At 36.2% G+C, this 20806-nt stretch overlaps 1 protein-coding gene across 1 annotated transcript; it reads right to left on the bottom strand.

The window, feature by feature from the left end:
- Positions 1-1937: 1937 nt before the first annotated feature.
- fend (forked end) lies at positions 1938-19854 on the bottom strand. The gene is made up of 4 exons (XM_020946474.2): positions 18701-19854; positions 10779-10826; positions 9590-9832; positions 1938-6745 (listed from the first exon to the last, which is right to left on the bottom strand). Exons 1-4 carry the CDS (start codon positions 18917-18919, stop codon positions 6311-6313), a joined length of 945 nt encoding a protein of 314 aa, XP_020802133.2. The 5' UTR covers positions 18920-19854; the 3' UTR covers positions 1938-6310.
- Positions 19855-20806: the final 952 nt, after the last annotated feature.

Genomic DNA, 20806 nt, shown 5'->3' on the forward strand with positions numbered 1-20806 from the left:
CCGCCCCCACTTTTTCGCCTCTTCCCCCCCCTTTTGAACTACAGTTGCTTTCTTGAACAGAAATCGCCCTTCGGGGCAGCTGCCATTGCACTGAACAAAATAATTGGGGACTTCCCATCTCTAAGGAATACGAAACCAATTAGTTTGAAAGGTAATTTAACGACAGCAAGCAAAGTTTTAAATATCCTTTTGGGCTATAATGTATGTAAGTACGTAGAGGGGTACATAATTATGGTCATAACAATATAATGAGGTCATTTCGCGTATATTTATGTTTGTATTTAATCAAGAGCCCATTAAAATTTGACACCTGAAGCTTAGTTGGTTTACAGGAAACTTGTTAAATGATTGATGATTTTTCTTTAATATTTTTAAAAATTTATGACAATTTTTAAATTAGAAATTAATTAGGAAAATATGATTATTTCGACTTCCAAGCTTTTCGTTCAGTGTCTTGTTGCTGGCATCTGCTTTTGTTGTATTATTCCCTTGGCCAATCTCCTCCACACTCCGGCACTTGTGGGAGGCCAGGAAAAAAGTAATTTTGTGCAACGATGCGACGACCCTTGGCCAAAAAAAAAAAAAAACAAAAAAGCAAAGACAACACAGAGGAAAAAAAATAACAACATAGAAAACACAGAAAAAAAAGGCAAAACAAGGGCAGCGGCAACAGCGGGAACAAGAACAAAATTGTAATGAGAAACCTTTTATGGCACAAACACATGCTCGCTTTTCCCACCCAACGCCTCCACCCACTTTCCACCCCCTCTCCCCCCCCCCATTCAACCCGCCAAAGCAAAGTTATCTCTTTTGCTCTCTCTCTTCTCGTTTGCCTTTTAGTCGTAGTCTAATTTTATTTGGTTGTTTTTGCTGCTTCATCTGCTGCTTCCTCTTCTTCAACATCTTCCACTTTCTTTTGTCTACTTAGAATTAATAATTTTTGATGTTGTTACTCTTTTTTTCCATCTCCATCTCCTTCTTCATGTTGTAATACAATACATATGTTTGTAGGTACTCTATATATTTGCTTTTGTTTTCTTAGCTTTTTTTAAGTTTTGTTTTGTTCGTTTTTTTCCGTTATTTTTTGCTTTTCTTTGTTTGATAATTTATATTACAAAACGAAAGTCAAAAAGGTTGGGCAAAAGGGTTAAGATGAGAGCGAGTGGGGGAAGGATATAGGGGTTACAGAAGAACACTCGAAATATCTTTAAAATGAAAACCTAAAATTATGAGGACCCAAAATAAATACTTTAATATTTTAAATACTTCGTAAATATTACACTAAAAACCATTATAAAGTTTAAATATAAACAAATATCGATTCAAGATACATATATAATATATTATATCAATAAAAAATTAAATTGAACAAATGATATCTTGAAGTTAGTCCCCAAAAGGGTTACCACAGGGGTTAAGGGTAACGAGAGGTATGTTTTTTTTTGGCAAATGATTTGATTTGACAGGTGTGCCCCTCTCTCCCACGGCCCCTGGGCCACCCACCTCCACCTTGCTCACGTTTATTGAGCGGGAGAGCGCGCTCATTTCTTTTGTGTGCTTGCTCACTGTACTTGTGTTTGTGTGTGAGTGGGTGTGGGTGTGGGAGTGGGTGTGGGCGTGTCCATTGGGAGCATTGGAGCATCTTTATCGAAATAACATTGTAATTGCTTTTTGATAAATGAAGCACGCGCTGCACAACTGACAGCCAAACAACAAAAACGACTAAAACAAACACAAAGAGCGACAGAGCCAAAGAGAGCGAGATGTAGATTCGAATCAGAGTTACCCTCTCTCTTGCCTACCTCAAATCCAATTGAAGCGGTGTTTCCCAATGGGATAACGGATTCCAGCTGGAGTTTGGGAGCAAAGTGGATTTCAAGTGGATTCTGAATGAGGGGATTGTCCAGTAAGAAGTACACTGCGACATGTAATCGTAATTTAATATTAACATAATGCATTTTATTTAAAGAGTAGAATCAAAAATAAAAAAAATAAAACGACGAGATGATCTTAGCATTTAATTTTACAATAATTTGATTCATTTTCCTTGAAAATAAACAAAATAGTTAATTCTATCTGATATTTTATAATAATTCATATATTTCCTTTCTGTTTTTCTTTTCATTATTATAATTTAATTTAGTTTATTTTTGTTTATGTATTTTGTATAAATATTCTTAGCTTATCAGGAAGAAGTTTATTAGCGTACCGATTTTACTTGGAAAATGGTTAAGTTTTACTAAGTTCAAAAATTTTGTTTTGTTTTTTTTTTCTGATCAATTAACATTTGTATTTGGTTATACAATACATACACCTAATTTATACTATATATATATATATATATATTTGTTTTTACATTTATCTCTTTGGAAAACATTCAGAAGTAAAAAATAGGCAAATGTACATTAAAAAGGAATCAAGATTCATCAACATCAGTCCACACTTAGTTGTATTCCCTCAAGAATATATATATATTCTATGCGTTCTATATGTATTTATTTGGAAGATTTTTATGTTGTTTGTTTTGGTTTGTTCACATTTTAAAATTGGGAAATTTTATATTTTAATGTAGATGGAAGAAGGATTCAATGACATTTTAGAGTCATTTGGGAAGTATGTTAAATTATGATTTTTAAATAATATAAATATACAAAAGGGAAAATTTTTAAATGGCTAGGAAAAGTGTCCACGACTTTTATGGGTCGAATATTCGGTAATGCCCCACGCAGTCATCCCTAATGGGTATTATTGGGGTTATAAAAGCAAAGAATCGCTCGGACGTGGACGTCTCACTCAAGTGATGCAGCCAGTCCCCTGCTCCTCCACCTCCACCTCCACCTCCACCTCCTCCTTGCCCCATGCCAATCCCAAATCCCAATCCCCCGAACCTAATATCTTCCTCTAGGAGGAAGAGAGGGGCACGCACTCTGTGAAGACAATTTAAAATGTTGAAAAATGCTCAGCTAATTGGCAGTTGACAGCGTCGAGAGCCTGGGATTGGCTTGCCCCACAAAAAACAAAAAAACACAACAACAGCACAGCGACAGGGGTTAAGATGGACCAAAAAGGGAAGGCGGGGTGGCGGTGAGCTGTAGGGGCATATAAATTTAATTTGGTTTATAAAAAGTGCTTGAGAACATTGAGAGTGTGGGGGAAAGGGGGGCCCAAGGCTGAAGTGGCCCAGCGGCAAAAGGGAAAAAGGGGGGCCTGCAGCCGGGTTAAAGCGGTCTAATGGCAGCCAAGTAGCCGCCACAAAAAGCCAACCCCCTTTGCTTAGCCATAAAGCAGGAAAAACAAAGTACAAAATACAAAAAAACCTAGAAAAAATAATTAATTGTGAAAAGAAGAAAGGAAATTTTAGAAAATATTCAAAATCTAAACATTAAAAACAAAAACTTTGAATACCCTTTTGCGGTAACCTTAATAACTGCGATCCTATTATTAAAAATATTTTCTAAATTTCTTAAAATTTATCCTTTGCATTTTATTTTTAATAAATAATTCCTTTTTTTGAGACCCAAATGATGAAATATTAATTAAATAACCTTCCTAACTAATCCTTCTAGAAGTCCTTTCTCAAGTCTTTCTTAAAAAATATATACATTCCTAAGCCTCTCTTGATTTCCAATTTCGACTAAACTTATACATTTTATACCATTTAAAAATCCATATCTTTTTAAAAGGAAACAACAGTAAAGAAAGCTAAATTCAAGAAACCGAAAATTTTATACCCTAATTTTGTATATTACTAAAAGATCGTATTATACCTTAGAGCAACCTTCTAAATAAAATTATAAAACTCCCTGGAAGGGTTTTAACAGAACTAAAAACTCGATTTTGAATTAACAAATTAATATATAAGCGTCAAAAGACTCTATTCTAACGATAATGCCCTCATCGAAAGGGTATATAATATATATATATAATAAGGAAGTAAAAAATGTAAAACTTTTTAAGGAGCTAAAAAAAGAAAAACCCCCCAAAATAAAAGGGAAGTTCTTGGGGTTACCAGTTTTCAACCAAAAAGCAAGAGTCGTAAGGAGAAAGGAAAAGTTTAATCGGAAATTCTTTGGAGAATACTTTTCCTGGCTTTTTACCCTCTCTCCTCCGCCCCGTTAAGGAATTTTCTTTATTCTTTTTTTTGTTCCATTTCATCTATTCAAAGAAGTTTCTCATAATCGACACGACGCAATCTCATCCCCCAATCAACCCCTGGCCAGGAAGCCAGCGACCCCTCCTTGCCGCTTTGTCTTGAATGCACATTTGCATATCCCAACTCTAATTTATATGATAATGGAGGAGAACAGGAGGGGAAGCCCCAAAAAAAAAAAAAATCGATGACTTAGTTTTTCTCTTTTTTTTGATAATCAAACCCAAGTAGAAGTATGATATTCCCATGCCAACACAACCGTAACAAAATAAAAGTAGCCAGGGAATGAGCTGCAATAACAAATCAAATTATATTTACATAATAAACAAATCAAGGATATAAATGTTGAAAGGGTTCAGTGCTCCACTTCCACATCCTTTTCAGCTTATTCCTATAATGTGATTCTTAACGAAATAAGGTTAAAGAATGCGAGTAACGAAAATTGGATCTTCCTATTATGACTATTAACTAAAATTAACTTATGTTGAATAAAATATTATTTATATATGGCAATGGTTATCGGGAGTCGAGATCAGTGAGGCTTGGGAAATGGAAATATGCTCCAAATGTCACTTTTTCCTGACCATCACTGCTCTAGACTCCAGAGTTTCTCTATTTTTGGGTAGGAAAAGAAAAGATTGGTGTGTTTTTGTTGTTCTTTTTTTTATGAGGAAACTAGAGGCAATTTTATTCTGATATAATATATACATATATCATTTTTGGAAGTTTACTAATTTATAACTACAACCATTGGAGTAGACACATTCTTGAATGCAATTTAAAATATATATAAATATTTAAATATTGTTGGGGAAACTCCTCTCTCTTTCTCTCTCTCTCCACTAACTAACATTGTGGTGTTGTTGTTGTTAAAAATTTAAACTTGTTCTTCCCTTAAAATCATAATTTAACAAAACAATTGCTTATAAAAATAAGAAAAAAAAAATAGTATAAAACGTTTATCATTTAATATTTTATATAAATAAATTAATGGCTAAAATATTTACAGGCTTTTTCCGTAGCGAAGCTTTTAGACCTTTGATTTAACCGCATTTAACCATAGTTTAGTTTAGTTATCAGTTAGTTGTGGTTACGCCTCCTCGTATTTGTATTTGTTTTTTGTTTTGTTTTTTTACATGCTCAAGTACAGTGTAAGTCAGTTAATGTAGTTTACGTTTTGTTGTTAATTCCTTTTACTAGTTAATATAAACATTTAAAAATTTTGAAAAAATATTTCGTTTTGATTTAAGTTGTATTTTTTGTTTGTTTAGCTTAATTTCATTTAGTTTTGGTTTTTCTTTTTCTGTTAAGATTAAAGACGACACAAAATGGAAAAGAGAGATGCATGATATTTTATTGTTTTTATATTTACTTAGCATTCATTTGTTTTTAACGCGCGAGGTAAAAAAAAAACAAATTGTATTTTGTATGTTTTGTTTTGTTTTTTTTGTTTTTTTTTTTTTTGCAAGCGAGCGATGACGATTGACGACAAAAATTTGTAGCAATTTGTTGCAGTTTAGTTTGGTGTATTTAGTTGGTTGGCCGCTGGCCCCTAGATCTATATAATATATATATAATCATATAATATAATATGTATATATATATACTTTTTTTTATATCCATAACCGTAACCGTAAACGAATCTTTTTATCTGTATTTGCTTTTGTATCTTGTAGCTTTTACCTTTACTCTGCACTTGTTTCTCTAGCTGCGTCGGCGTGTATATAACTATGATATATAATATCTATATGTATATAGTAAATGCGTTAAGTGTATATATAGTTGGTTTATATATATATATATATAGAGCTATGTTTAGTATGTTAATCATGCGTGTGTGTGTGTATAACTATATGACTGCGCTGGTTTGGCTTCGGGATCTACAAAATGGCAGAGGATAAAACTTAAACTAAGTTGAGCTTGAATGCTTGACTGTCACTACTGTTCCACTTCACTTCACTTCACTTCACTCTAATCCAATCCGATTTTGATCCTGATCTGGGATCCTTGAGGGAACAGGGAAGGGTTATGTAATATGTACACAGTTGTCTTCGCTTCCGTTTTTCTTATGTTTTTGTTTTTTTTTTTTGGGGTGCAGAATATCACATAGTCAGACATCTATATATATGTATATATACGACTACAAGTTCTCCGGTTGGCTTAGACATGCAGCGTGGAGGCATCCATCGAGGATGAGTTCCTCGAGCAGGAGGATCGCCCACCGCCACCGCCACCGCCTATTAACGTGGCCGTATCCGTATCCGCACTGTCCGTGTCCAGGTGATGGAAGCGCTTGCGTTGCGGACGCAGGAAGAGGAACATGACCAATAGGGCCAGGAAGAAGGCCAGAGCACCAAAGGCCGGATAGACCACACCGCCCAGTTCGCTGGGTGTGGGCAAGGCGCTAATGATGTACACCCGATCCGTGGGTCTGGTGTGCACACTGTGCTGTGTGTGTGACTGCGATTCCGAGTGTTCCCGTGCCTCTGCCGATGGATGTCCATCGCTCTTCGATGGCATGGTCGTCGTGGTGGTGCCCACCAACTGGCTGGTGTCCACATTCAGTTTGATCGAACGGCGCATCAGACCCGTGAGCTGTAGAGAAAATTAATTAAGAAATGGAATATATTAGAAAGATATTAGGTAAGCTTGATGGTTTCTTCTCAGAGTATAATACAAATTCCAATAAAAATGTTATGGTGTTATACAACTTATTTATTTGATCAATAGTACCACACACATCTTTAAAGTTTTGAAATTCTTTTTCAAATGTATCTAAAACTATGCCAAAAGTATTATATTGTAAGTAACAAAACCAATTTAAATTTAATTTGTTATCTCGAACATTTTTTAGCATTCTTTAATAAACATTTTTAAAGGAATTTCTAAAACCTAAAACCTTACTATGATCAATAGAGATCAATAGTAACTCTGATCAGGAAGTATGAATGAACATTGAGTAGCTAAGATCAGTAAGTAACTATGTTAGTAATTAACTCTGAGTAAGTAACTCTGAACACTAAGTATCTCTGACCAGTAAGTATCTATGATCAGTAAGTAACTTTGACCAGAAAGTATCTATGATCACTAAGTAACTCTGAGCAGTAAGTAACTCTGAACAGAAAGTATTTATGACCAGTTATTAACTTTAAACACTGATAAACAATGACTTGCAACTTTTAAAGCACAACACATATCTGAGACTTGGCTGGCAGCAGTCACTTCGTTCCGGGGATGTTCGAACCAGTTGGGAATCATATGCCACGTATGCGAGAGTTTTGTTTTGATACAAATTTAAGCTATTTGAAGGAAACTAAGGAGTTATTCTTGTATCTAATTTTACTCGTATATGACGAATCGGTGGACTATATATATAGCTGCCATAGGAACAATTTATAGAACTATGATCAGTACTTAACTATGACCAATAATTAACTCTGAACGCTAAGTATCTATGACCTATAATTAACTCTGAACACTAAGTATCTATGACCTGTAAGTAACTCTGAACACTAAGTATCTATGACCAGTAAGTAACTTTGACCAGTAAGTATCTATGACCAGTAAGTAACTCTGAACAGTGAGTATCTATGAGCAATAAGTAACTCTGAACTGTAAGTATCTATGATCAGTAAGTAACTCTGAACTGCAAGTATCTATGAGCAGTAAGTACCTCTGAACCGTGAGTATCTATGAGCAGTAAGTAACTCTGAACAGTAAGTATCTATGACCAGTAAGTAATTTTAACCAGTAAGTATCTATGACCAGTAAGTAACTCTGAACAGTGAGTATCTATGAGCAATAAGTAACTCTGAACTGTAAGTATCTATGATCAGTAAGTAACTCTGAACTGCAAGTATCTATTAGCAGTAAGTACCTCTGAACAGTGAGTATCTATGAGCAGTAAGTACCTCTGACCAGTAAGTATCTATGACCAATAATTAACTCTCAACACTAAGTATCTATGACCAGTAAGTAACTCTGAACTGTAAGTATCTATGACCAGTAAGTAACTCTGACCAGTAAGTATCTATGATCAGTTACCAACTTTAAACACTGATAAACAATGACTTGCAACTTTTGTAACACAACACATTTCTGGGACTTGGCTGGCAGCAGTCACTTCGTTCCGGGGATGCTTGAACCATTTGGGAATCATATGCCACATGTGCGAGAGTTTTGCTTTGATACAAATTTAAGCTATTTGAAGGAAACTAAGGAGTTATTCTTGTATCTATTTTTACTCGTATATAAATCGGAGCATGACGAATCGGTGGACTATATATATAGCTGCCATAGGAACAATCAGACAATTTATAGGACTATGATCGGTGCTTAACTATGACCAATAATTAACTCTGAACACTAAGTATCTATGACCAGTAAGTAACTCTGAACAGTAAGTATCTATGACCAGTAAGTAACTTTGACCAGTAAGTATCTATGACCAGTAAGTAACTCTGAACAGTGAGTATGTATGAGCAATAAGTAACTCTGAACTGTAAGTATCTATGATCAGTAAGTAACTCTGAACTGTAAGTATCTATGACCAGTAAGTAACTTTGAACACTAAGTATCTATGACCAGTAAGTAACTCTGACCAGTAAGTATCTATGATCAGTTACCAACTTTAAACACTGATAAACAATGACTTGCAACTTTTGTAACACAACACATTTCTGGGACTTGGCTGGCAGCAGTCACTTCGTTCCGGGGATGCTTGAACCATTTGGGAATCATATGCCACATGTGCGAGAGTTTTGTTTTGATACAAATTTAAGCTATTTGAAGGAAACTAAGGAGTTATTCTTGTATCTATTTTTACTCGTATATAAATCGGAGCATGACGAATCGGTGGACTATATATATAGCTGCCATAGGAACAATCAGACAATTTATAGAACTATGATCGGTACTTAACTATGACCGATAATTAACTCTGAACACTAAGTATCTATGACCAGTAAGTAACTCTGAGCAGTATGTATTTATGACCAGTTAACTTTAAACACTGATAAACAATGACTTGCGACTTTAATAACACAACACATATCTGATACTTGGCTGGCAGCAGTCACTTCGTTCCGGGGATGTTAGAACCAGTTGGGAATCATATGCCACGTATGCGAGAGTTTTGTTTTGATACAAATTTAAGCTATTTGAAGGAAACTATGGAGGTATTGTTATTAATTTAAAATGTTGTTTAAAATTTTATGAAAATCGGACTACGATATCATATAGCTGCCATACAAACAATGGTTAAAAATAGAGGAAAATGTAAAACGGCGAAATTTAGTTTTTGTAAATACCGAAATACATTCCAAACTTGTTTGTTTGTTTTTTTTTCAAAGGATTACTTTCGTCTAAACACCATTTCAATTGCATCTCTCAATTTTTCAATTCAATTCAATTGGATTTCCTTCTGCGAAGGACACTTACCTTGTGCTTGCACTTGACTTGGATGTTGTACACTGTGTCCGGCCACAAGGAGAGCTCGGCACGGGCTGTGTCCGTGAGCAGGTTACCGATTAGGCCGCCGCCGGACACCTCCCAGGTGATGAGGCACTGGCGCGAGGCATTGGCTATCATCTCATCCCATCCGATGTCCGTGAGGACTAATGATTCCTGGCGCTGGGCCTTCAGGATCTTCAGCTCGAAGGGTGACACCAGCTTCTGGCAGCACTGATGGAGGTTCAGGGGATGGAGCAAGTCGTGTAAATCCAGGACGAACAAGGACATCGCCGGCGGCAAGGCACGTAAAAGGAGCAGAGACAGAGAGAGAGGAAAAGGAAAGTTAGCTATTTGTCAATTATTTCTTGTAATTATGTGGCGCGCCCGCAGGTAGGCAATGAAATTTGTTCATCTCTCGGTTGGCTCTCCACTTTTCCGCCTTTCCCGCAGTTTTCCACCCTGCCTCCCCCCCCCCCTGCCCCAAGCGACAGGCGTTTAACCCATTAAAGCCTGTCTGGTTTTTTGGGGAATAATTCATGTCCTTTTCCCGTGTAAGTGCCCCAAAAATGTTTACGGTTGGCAATTTGGTGCCGAAACAAAACCCTTTTCAAGCCGCCCGGTGGATGGGTTGGCATAATAAATGTAAATTTAATTTCAAGCATTTAAAAAGATACTCCTCTGTGGAGAAATTTTCAAATTGTATAACATTTATAATAAAAAAAGAGCGTGGGTGTCGCATAAAAAATGTCTTACTAAGAAATTGTAATACATTTAAAAGATTTAAGATTTATAGACTTTGCTTAGTTTTTATTATTATTTTTAATTAAAGAACGTATTAAGTTGAGTATCATTTTATTGCTTTGGTTTTATAATTCTCAACTGACTCTAGTCTTTATCTAATTCATTTTTAACTTCAATTTAGTTTTATTATTTGAAATTAAAGAGCGTTTTAACTTGACTCTAGTCTTTATCTAATTCATTTTCAACTTCAATTTTGTAGAATAACTTTCTCCACAGAACAGAGAAAGCAATGATGATTGCTCAATTTAAAATCAGGCACTAGGAGAATTTATATCTATTTGTATATATATTTTTTAGGACTTTTAAGCCATCATTAATGGGTTAATGACATCGTTAGGCCTTCACAGACACACACACGAGAGATGGAGGTACTTACATTTGTGCAATCAGCGGAATCCTTACAATAATGCCAGTCCTTGGATAGCTGCAAAGAGCGACAAAAGGACAAAGTTAGTTAGTGGGCGTGGCCTAATCGAATTTTAAGTAAGCTAGGAAAAAGTAATCAGGCACAAGACCCCAGGCTGCCGTCCTGACAAACAACAAGGAGTCATCAGGCAGCCTCCGCCAGGACCTCCATCCTCCACCATCTTCTACTTTTACATCTATGTACATCTTCTTCTCATTCTCGTATCTTGTAGCCTCAACAATAGACGCAAATTTGTAACTTGTAATAAAAGGCAAAACGGGCAAGAAAAAAAAGAGAGGAGAGAGAAAAAAAACAGTCTATGTAGATAAACACAGCAGCGGTCAAAAGGATAATGGTTAAAGTCCTGCCTCAGGAATTGAAAACATTGAAAGTGGTTTTCAGGTTTTTAGGTTTAAGTTTTTTAGTAGCAATGAAGAAGAAACAGAAGAAGATAGAAACACCTTTTTACAAGGTTTCTTTTATGGTTTTAAAAATTATAATCATCTCTAGATATAAAAGTATGTGAATATATCCAAAACGCACTATAAATATTATATATTTATTTGTACTCTCTATGCTTAATAAAATATTAAAAAACTTAAGAATCAGTATTAGTAATAGTTTCTTTTAAAACTTTAACCCAAAACTTAAACTCATTTTCAAGCACTCAAACGTTTAAATAATTTAAATACAAATATCAGATTTAAGCTATTGAAAATCCATATATAAATACGAGTCCTACAATCAACTTGTCCTTTACAATATACAATTAACCAAAATGTTGAAAATCCCCAGTTTAAGGAAATTGGTAAATACAATATAGCAAATTGCTTGAAACAATAGTTTGACATTGTGTATTCATTTAGAGAAAAAATTTCCATAAATCGCATTGCAAGGATCTGCCCCGCATCCTGTATATACGTAAATGACCACAAACGTTCTCTGTGTGTGTCTCTATGGCGAATTGAAAATTTCACGCTCCCGGCAATGAGGATAATGAGGAGGATTGCCATGACAGGACGAAAGGGAAGCACGCAGCAAGGAGCAGGAGGATCAGGATCAGAGCCGGACTGCATGCTTAGCCTTTGTCAACTGTCGCCTTAGTCTCAAAAACAGCTGAACGAAACAAAATAGAACAGAACAGAACAGCGGGTTGTATCCAGTAATACTTAGGGGCCAGGACGAAGCCCAACTCTCCTTTTTCGGTGACTGTCATGAATGGGAATTGGACAGAGAGACAGATGAATGGGCGAACGAGCCGACAGCGATTAGAGATGCCTGCGTGACAAATTGTTATGACTCGAAATTTACAATATTAAAAAAAAAGCATGAGAGAGAGATATATACATACATCAACAAACAAATCGAATAGGCCGGGGCTTTACACACAATTCTTTGCCCATTCGTTGTCACTTTTTCAGGGACAGGGAGCAGGCCAAGGGTTAAATAACCCCTAAAACTCCATTCCAAATGCTATATAACATAGATTTATGGTTATTGCATTTGCCGACGGCATGAGATTTATGAAATCTTTAGCCACATTCCCACTCAATTGGTCACATGAATTTTGTGGGTTACAATTGATCATTGCAGCAATTGAATTTATCAAATTAAGTTTGAAAATTACGTTAAAAGTTGGTTAATAATTATAAATATATTTAATTTAACCAAGAAAGTTGGGAATTTTATATAAATAATGAGTTTTCTGTATCAGAAATTAATAGGTTAGAGGCTATAGATTCTGTTCTTGTAAGAAAACCAATTAACGTTGAATTTTTTACCTCAAGAATATAATATTTCATTCTTTGAGACTGCTTTTTAGGGGTTTAAAAAACCTTAAAAACCTTCTGTCGGATTTTCAATATATAATTTATTAAGTCTACATCCTAAATTTGTTTGTTTTCTTTTACTAAAACAGTATTTTCGGGATTGGTTAATAACTAGATATAACCTTAATATAATCAAGAATGCTGGGAAGTTTAAATAAGTTAAGAGTTTTCTATTCTGGCAGAATATTACAATTTTGTTTTATTCTATTAAGTGTTTATTTATTTATTTATTATAAGGTAAAAGAATCTTCAATCAATTCAATTGAATAACCCGAAAAAAGTACTTTAATGTTACCTCAAAGACCTTCCTAAGCTCTTCCTATCAGATCTGTTTTTGATCAGCAAAAATCGTTATCTCACTATGAAATCCTTAAAAGAAAACTACAAACTATTAGCTATTGACTTTGAGTAGGAAAAACTACCCTAATTAAAGTAAATACAAAGATATTATCTCACTTTGAAATCCCTATAATTGTACTTCTACCAAAAGCAACTTCTTTGAAACCTTTGCTTTTCCGAATCTTAAACCTCTCACAGCTGCTGAATAATTCTTGCTCAACCTGAAAGGAAAAATCCTTTGCGATGTTATCAAACTTTTTCTACCTCTCTCTCTCTCTCTCTATTATCCTTTAAATGCATTTCTCTATCTTTTTCTAACTTAAAGATCGATCATTCAGCACGATGCCAACGCTGGACATTGGGCTGCCATCACCTTTTGGGCCAACTTTGACGGCGGCACTTTGTCATCATTACACAATAAGGTGGAGGTAGTAGGAGAAGGACGAGCAAGGAGCAAGGAGCAGGACCAAGTCCAAGCAAAACCAAGCAGTTGTGGCAGATAAAAACGACGAATGCCAAAAAAAAAAAAAAAAAAAAAAAGGAAAAGGAAAATCGCAAAGACAACATATTTTCCGCTCAATTGAATTTTTGGCCTCTGAAGATGTAGAGGATGTAGTTGATGTTGATGAGGGGAGGATGAAGGACGAAGGATGAAGGATGTGCCTGGGGATGAGGAATGAAGCTGGAGCTGAGGCCTGAAACAACTTGGGCGATAAGTAACAACAATAAGGCGTTCAAATGAATGAGTAAACGAATGAATGACCAAATGACTGAATGAAAATGCTGAACTGGCTGAAAATCTTTGCTAGCCAGCCGGCTTTTCCCTGTCTTTTTCCCTCTCACTTCCCTTTCGCGTCATATTCACTGGTCTTTCCTCACTCCATAATTCCCACTCTGTGTATTCTGTACTCTGCAGTACCCTTACCCTACTACCTGGCCCAAAATGTGTCTGGGCCATATAAATTAAACGCAGGCAGAGCGACAACTTTTACATGCAATTGCCCTGGTATTTCACACCCCTCGACCGGGTCTCTCTTAGCCTCTTATACACACTGGGAACTCAAAAAGAAAAAGTGTCAAAACTCCCACATCAAATGGGTATATCCCACCTTTTGGATTGGATTGTTTAGACCCGAGTTCAGACCAGAAAAAAAAAAAACAAAACGGAAGGTGCAGTAAGCCTGGTTATATAGGTTCTATATGTTTGTTTTTTCTAGTTCCCTAATCTTTGTTTTTCAAATACATACTATAGTACCCAAACTAATGAAATATAAGGTTTACTTCAAGAATTCTTTTGTATAAAGCCATAAATCAATTTATAATCAAATCAACATCATATCTATCAAAGATCTCAGGATCTATAGATGTTATATAAGGATTGATATATCCTTCTCAACTCCGATTTCTAACAGTGTTTGTGTGTGTGCGCACATGACTCCCTGGGCCACATAAATTACCAAAAAAGTTGGGTCAGTCAGTCAGTTTTTTTTTTTTTTGAGCGGCTTTTATGAGACACGTACGCATACCGTGGATATATTCGATGATTCCACCACCAGCAGCGTCCCAACTACGTGCCTGGCATACATATAAAACAAGATCGAATCTTCAATAGAACCACCCGGTAAAATCCACACCACATAGCACCCATCGGTGGACCAACCCACCCACACCATCTATGGTAAAGAAAAAGTCTTTCATGGTGTTAATTTGGCGCTGATTGAGCAACGTATTCTCATTCGCATTCTCATTCTATTTTTCTCCAGTTTTTCCTTTTTTGTTTGGGGGGTTGTGCCAAAAGGATGGATGGATGGGTGGATTAGTTCCAGTTAGTCCTGTGAGACGAGCATGAAATTAGCCCAGCCTGCAACCCCTAAGAACTTTTGACTTTCGACCAGGCATCCTTTTGGTCCTTGCAGCCCTTGCCACCACCCAAAAGTCCCATACTCTCTCTCAAACTCTGCTGAGGGAACTTCAAAGGACATACCGGATGGAGATGATGATGATGGTGATCAAGAATGCAGGCACGCAAGCGAAAAGCTTAAGTATTTTCGTGCCTAAAGTCTGCAATTTCTTATTCTTTTATTTTTTCGAAATAATCAACAATAAGGATTTGGGTGTAAATAAAGCCCAAGAGCTTGGCTCAATTTAAGTTAAGTTTGGGAATTCATTTTGGCAAGAGATTCGTGAAAAATCAATAGAAATTGAGTCAAGAAATTTGTACAGATTAATATTCATAGTTAATTCACTAAAAATCAAACCCAGGCTTTATATTGATTATGTTTTGAGTATATATGTTAAAAAACATTTCAGAAAATATACAAATAAAACTAGGAACAAACTAAATCGAGCCAAGTGATCAAAGTGAAGTTGGATGAACAAAGGGAACTCAGATGAACTTGGATGAATAAAAGATCCTTGCTTCCTCCTCAATTACTCCCTTTTTCACTAAGTACTGCATTTTAAAGATTACAAAAAGTACTTTAGAGTTATCTACTCTCTTAACTTAACAAAACCTAGAAAAATTAGATAAATTGATGTCGCTCTTTGGCTTCATCTTCAGTTAATTCAATAAACTTTTGGTCTATATTTAAAAGCAAGTTTAGTGTTTCCCTGAAACGATTTGAAGTGCCGTAGACATAGACTGTAGACTGCTGTCCAAGTGCCTTTTGCCTCTCGAGTTTCATCCATGTTTCTTTGTAAGTGTCGCCACAGCACTCATGATTCATGTGCACTCCTCGAGTCAATTGGGTTGAATGTGCCTGCTGCTGCTCAGGTCGGTCTTAACATAAGGTTCCCCCCTCAGGTTCTTGAGCTCCTCTGAGTTCTCGGTTCTCGGTTCTCGGTTCTCGGTTCTCGGTTGGCCAGTTTCGCGGTCCCGGTGCTCGCTCACTTTATCTTCTCTAGATGGAACCCCAGACCGTACACCTCAGCTCGGTTTACTTGGAAATCGGAGATGATATTTATACTCTTGTGTTTATCCCACATGATTTATTTGTATGTGTGTATGAGTATCTGTGTTTCTCTGGAGTTGGTCGAATCGAATTGATATGAAAATTTTGATTTGATTTCATTTGATTGAAATTTATGAACAAACCAATGGATGTCAGCATAAGTAGTACATATATTCCTCCACCCTCCCTATTGTTTATTGTTTTCTGTTCCGATATCGCTGACAGATCAGCGAGCACCAAGTTCCAGGAAGTCACGCATTAAAAACTCAACTGGTAAAATCTTTGGGGAAAACTTTTCCGTCTCCGATTTCAATCCCATCGGGGGGACGTATTCAAAAATTATTTCGGCGGGGATAGTTTACACGACGAAATACGGGGGGAAGTCCCAAAAAAAAAACCCATAACCAAAAATCCCCGGGGGTTTCAAAGTTTGTTTTTAGGGGAAACATAAGAAAGTGTCGCGTCTTAGCATATATATTGTATATATGTTTATGGAGGGTGGGTGGTTTCAATTGTAGTGGCAGTTTCAACTCGGATTTGTTTGCCCCGAAAAGTTTTGTTATACGTATTGATTAGAAGTTGAAGTTCTCTTTATTTATTTGCTGCCTGTCTTGATATTTTTGTTAAGTTGGAGAAGTGTTAACTTAAGGGTTCTGTTGAAAGTATCTTTCCTTTGTTCTTGTGAGATATGTAGGTTACAAGTCTAGAATATTATTCTATCAATATCATTATCTATCTTATTATTTTCATCCTTTTGGGGGTTTTGACATACATTGAAATATACGACACAGCTTTCAATCAATCTTTTCTTTCTTAGTAGGACTCTTTTCTTGGGGTTTCTTCTGTAAATCCTAGAATCTATCCAGATATTTCCCATTTTTTCAATTTAGTAAAGAAAGCATTGATAAATGACCTTTAATTTATATTGTTTAAGATGTTAGCTTTTTAATCTGTTCATTTTTTAGCTGTTTTCTTGATTTCTGTGAGCTTCTTTGTCATCTGTGCGGGCAGTCCTTTTGTTCTTGCCACCTGCCCGAAATTATTCAAAGGCTCTGTGTCTTCTTCGTCAGCGGCTTTTTCCCACTGAAGATCTAAAGGAGCGACTATTCCATCCCAAACCATCCATCCAACCATCCGTGATCCTTTCAACTTGGCTACAAATTCGATTCGAGAAAGCTTTGCCTTAAGCGGAGCAAACCCATTGTCTATGGCCGTCTCAAATTGAATTCCCGATCTCTATTAGCGACGCTTGATGGCCACCCAGTTGACATCTTTCTACTCTGGCAACTGGCAACTGGCAACTGGCGGCTACCTGAAACAACCTTAATAACCGGCAACAGAAGCAGCAGCGGCAATGGCTGCGATGTCAACCCGTAGATAAAAGATAAAGACTCAGCAAGAAGCCGGGGTAAAAAATGACATCGCTCTGTGGTACCTCTACCTTTACCTCTACCTCAACCTCTGCCTCTACCTTTGGCTCCGCGCGGACCATTGTCATTGTCATTGTCAGCGTCATCGATTCCCTAACCTTGAAGGTCGGGTCGGTGCGACTGCTGGTCCCCTGCACACAGAGAAATGGGTGGGTCGTCGTCCACGACTAATGTGGAATGACCTCAATTAACGTGATCTTAATCCCATTACATTTTACCTGGAGGAAGAGCTATTCGTGGGAAGTGAGGGAAAAGTACTTTTTTGGGCAATTGATGTATGCATGTACATAAATTTTCAATTAAATTTAAATATTTTTTAAATGCATCAAAATAAGCTGACTTGGGAAAATGATTTAATTTAAGAGGTTAAATAATAAAAATAATTAATGAAAATCAAAGGTAAAGGCAAAATAAGCTATACATTTAATTATTTATCCATATTTTTATATGACAATTTTCTCCACAAATTCAAGTTTAAAATACTCATAACTAAGCCCAAAATGCCTTAAATTTTAAAAGGAAATCATTCCTATGTTTGTTTTTATTATGGTAATAAATCTGCATACTCAATTTAAAATTTAGAAAAAATTTATTTTTTTTTTCAATTTTTTTGAAAATTTTAACCATTTTTAACCCCTTATAAAATTTGGAAAAATTGGTAAAATTTATTTTTCCTCCGGAGATGGCTAAAACAATTCGCCTGTTGATGCTGATCAAGAATATATATACTTTATAGGGTCGGAAATGACTCCTTCACTTTAAAATCGTCTAAAAATGAGTATAATTTCTGCTATATTCTGAAATATATATTGAAATATATCTTGAAATATATATTGAAATATATCTTGAAATATATATTGAAATATATCTTGAAATATATATTGAAATATATCTTGAAATATATATTGAAATATATCTTGAAATATATATTGAAAATTATATTCTATATATATTTTTATCTATTTAAAAATCGCTTAAGAATGAGTTTAATTTCTGTTATCCCCTAACAGATCTAAGCACTTCCGATCTTCTGAAATTGCTAAAGGAAAACGCCTCCTTTTGGGCAATTTACTTCAATGATCATCAAGAATCTTAATTGCAGGTGCACTATTTCCCCTTGTTTGATACATATTTCTTCCTGTGTACATACAATATATCCCCGCCTTCGCTACGGCGTGTGTTTTATATATTGCCGGTTGCTCAGTTGGGCACACAACTGTCCATCAAGACGACCGTCTTGGATCGAAACGGATCCGATCGGGTCTTATCTTGGGTATTGGGTTTTCGGTTTTTGGTTTTGGGTTATGGGTTCGGAGGAGAGACTTGGGACTTGGAACTCTTACCTGCTGATAGCAACTTTGACGGCATCTGTTCAACTGCTTGCCGGCGAAGGAAGATGGAGGAGATGAGACAGCGGCAGCGGCAGCGGCGGCTGAGGAGACGGAGGAGGAGGAGGAGAGGCTAAGGTCGGATCCTGCCACGGATCCTGGTCGCGGTGCCTCCTCCTGGGCGAGGGAGAGGGCGGCAAGTGCGCAGGCCATCAAAGCAAGTGAGTGGAACATGCTGCTGCTGCTGTTGTTGCTGTGTTGTTGTCGTCCTGGTTGTTGCTAGTTCGCTGCTTCCTTCTACACTGCCTGCCACTCCCTCCTTTTTTTTGCGATGGGCGTGGGCGTTGACTCGTGTGTCCTGTCCTGTGTCCTATGTATGTTGTGCCTTCTTGCCTGTGTATCGGTATGCCCGTGGGTTGTATGTTGGGTGTGTGTGTGTGTGTGCAGTGTTGTGGGTGTGGGCGTGCTCAGCAGATTGATTAATTGATTGATTTTGTTTGTTTATTTTCGTATCAAGTGGTGTTGCGTTCCGCTGTTGTTGTAAATATAACTGCAATCTCTCCACACTGCCACTCTCTCTCTCTCTCTCTCTCTTGCTTGCGGTTCCTCTCTGACTCTCGCTCTCCTGTGTCACCTCTCTCAAACTGTTTGTTCTCCTGTATGTTCGTTTCGGTGTTTTCTGTTCTCCTGCGTGTTGTTCTCTTCAATTTGTTTTATTTGTTTTTTTTTTTTCTTTGCTGCTGCCGTGTTGTTGTCGTCGGGTTAAGGAGGCGTTTTGACAAAGAGGCGTGGCCCCAGCCCCCAAGCGCGCCTTGTTTGACTTAGTTATTCGAGGCACACCAACTAAGAGCACACACGTGAAAAAAAAGTATGTGTAACTGTAGCGCAGCGATAAATACGAAAGACTACACCGAAAAGCACACCGAAAAAGGAGGAGGAAAGCACACAAACAAACAGACAACAGCAATAACAAACACTCCGCGGCTGACGACGACGCGAACACGAGACAAGAGGTCCACGTAAAGAAAATAATGTATGTTCGTTATAAATCGAGCAATATGCCAGAGCATATAAGTATATATACGACGATTTCTTGGATGAACAACAACCAGCGTCCTGCTGCTCCGACAAACGAACTACGCGAGCGAGTGTTTGAAAATGTACTGTTTTTAAAATCGCATCGGTATTGTATCCAACCCACTTGCAACGAACATGTTCGGTGCCATCAGTGTTGGCAGTTTTAGCTTATTTCCAGATCATACAGAGCCAACCGAACGAACCAAATTGCCAGGCTGCCATATAGCAACCATTTGTATTTACTTGTGCATAATTACTAATTATAATACATCATGTAGTATATTTGTAACAATTATAATGTTATTTGCGAGGAGTTTAATAGCATAATATTAGCTTTCACTATTATATATATTGAATGCTTCCTTCTCATCGTTACATACACTGCCTAAACTTATATGATCTGATAGACAGGAGTGGAAATGGCAGATTATCCAGATTTATCTAAAAATTAATTCTGCTAGTCCTAGTGACTTAAATTCAATATATTATGTATAAATTCTTGTTATAATTAGAATCCTTCCTTGGTATCATATTTTAACCAGATATTTTATTTGCAGTATTAATAATTATTATATAATATCATAATTATTATAATTTATATACTTATAATTAGCATATCGAGACAACTGGTTATAACTGATATTAATCTAGTTTCTTACATACACATCTTAATTTACTTTACCTTTAAATAATATTTAAATAAATTTTAAGAAGTGTGCATATTTGTATAATTTCATTTTTTTTTTAATTCTATGTATTTCTTTTCTCCTTTCTTCTCTTTTCTTTTATTTTATAAATATTTTATTTACCTTTAAATAATGTTTAAATAAATTTTAACAAAATTACATGTATGTATAATTTCACTTTTTGAAATTTTTTGTATTTCTTTTCTTCTTTCTTCCCTTTTCTTTTCTTTTATAAACATTTACTTTACCTTTGATTAATATTTAAATAAAATTTAAGAAATGTACATATATGTATAATTTAATTTTTTGACATTTTATGTATTTCTATTCCCACTAATTTATCCAGAAAACGCAAAAT

The sequence above is a fragment of the Drosophila serrata genome, unplaced genomic scaffold, assembly GCF_035046125.1.
Source record: "Drosophila serrata isolate PLE 108 unplaced genomic scaffold, ASM3504612v1 contig_362, whole genome shotgun sequence".
Taxonomy (NCBI): Eukaryota; Metazoa; Arthropoda; class Insecta; order Diptera; family Drosophilidae; genus Drosophila; species Drosophila serrata.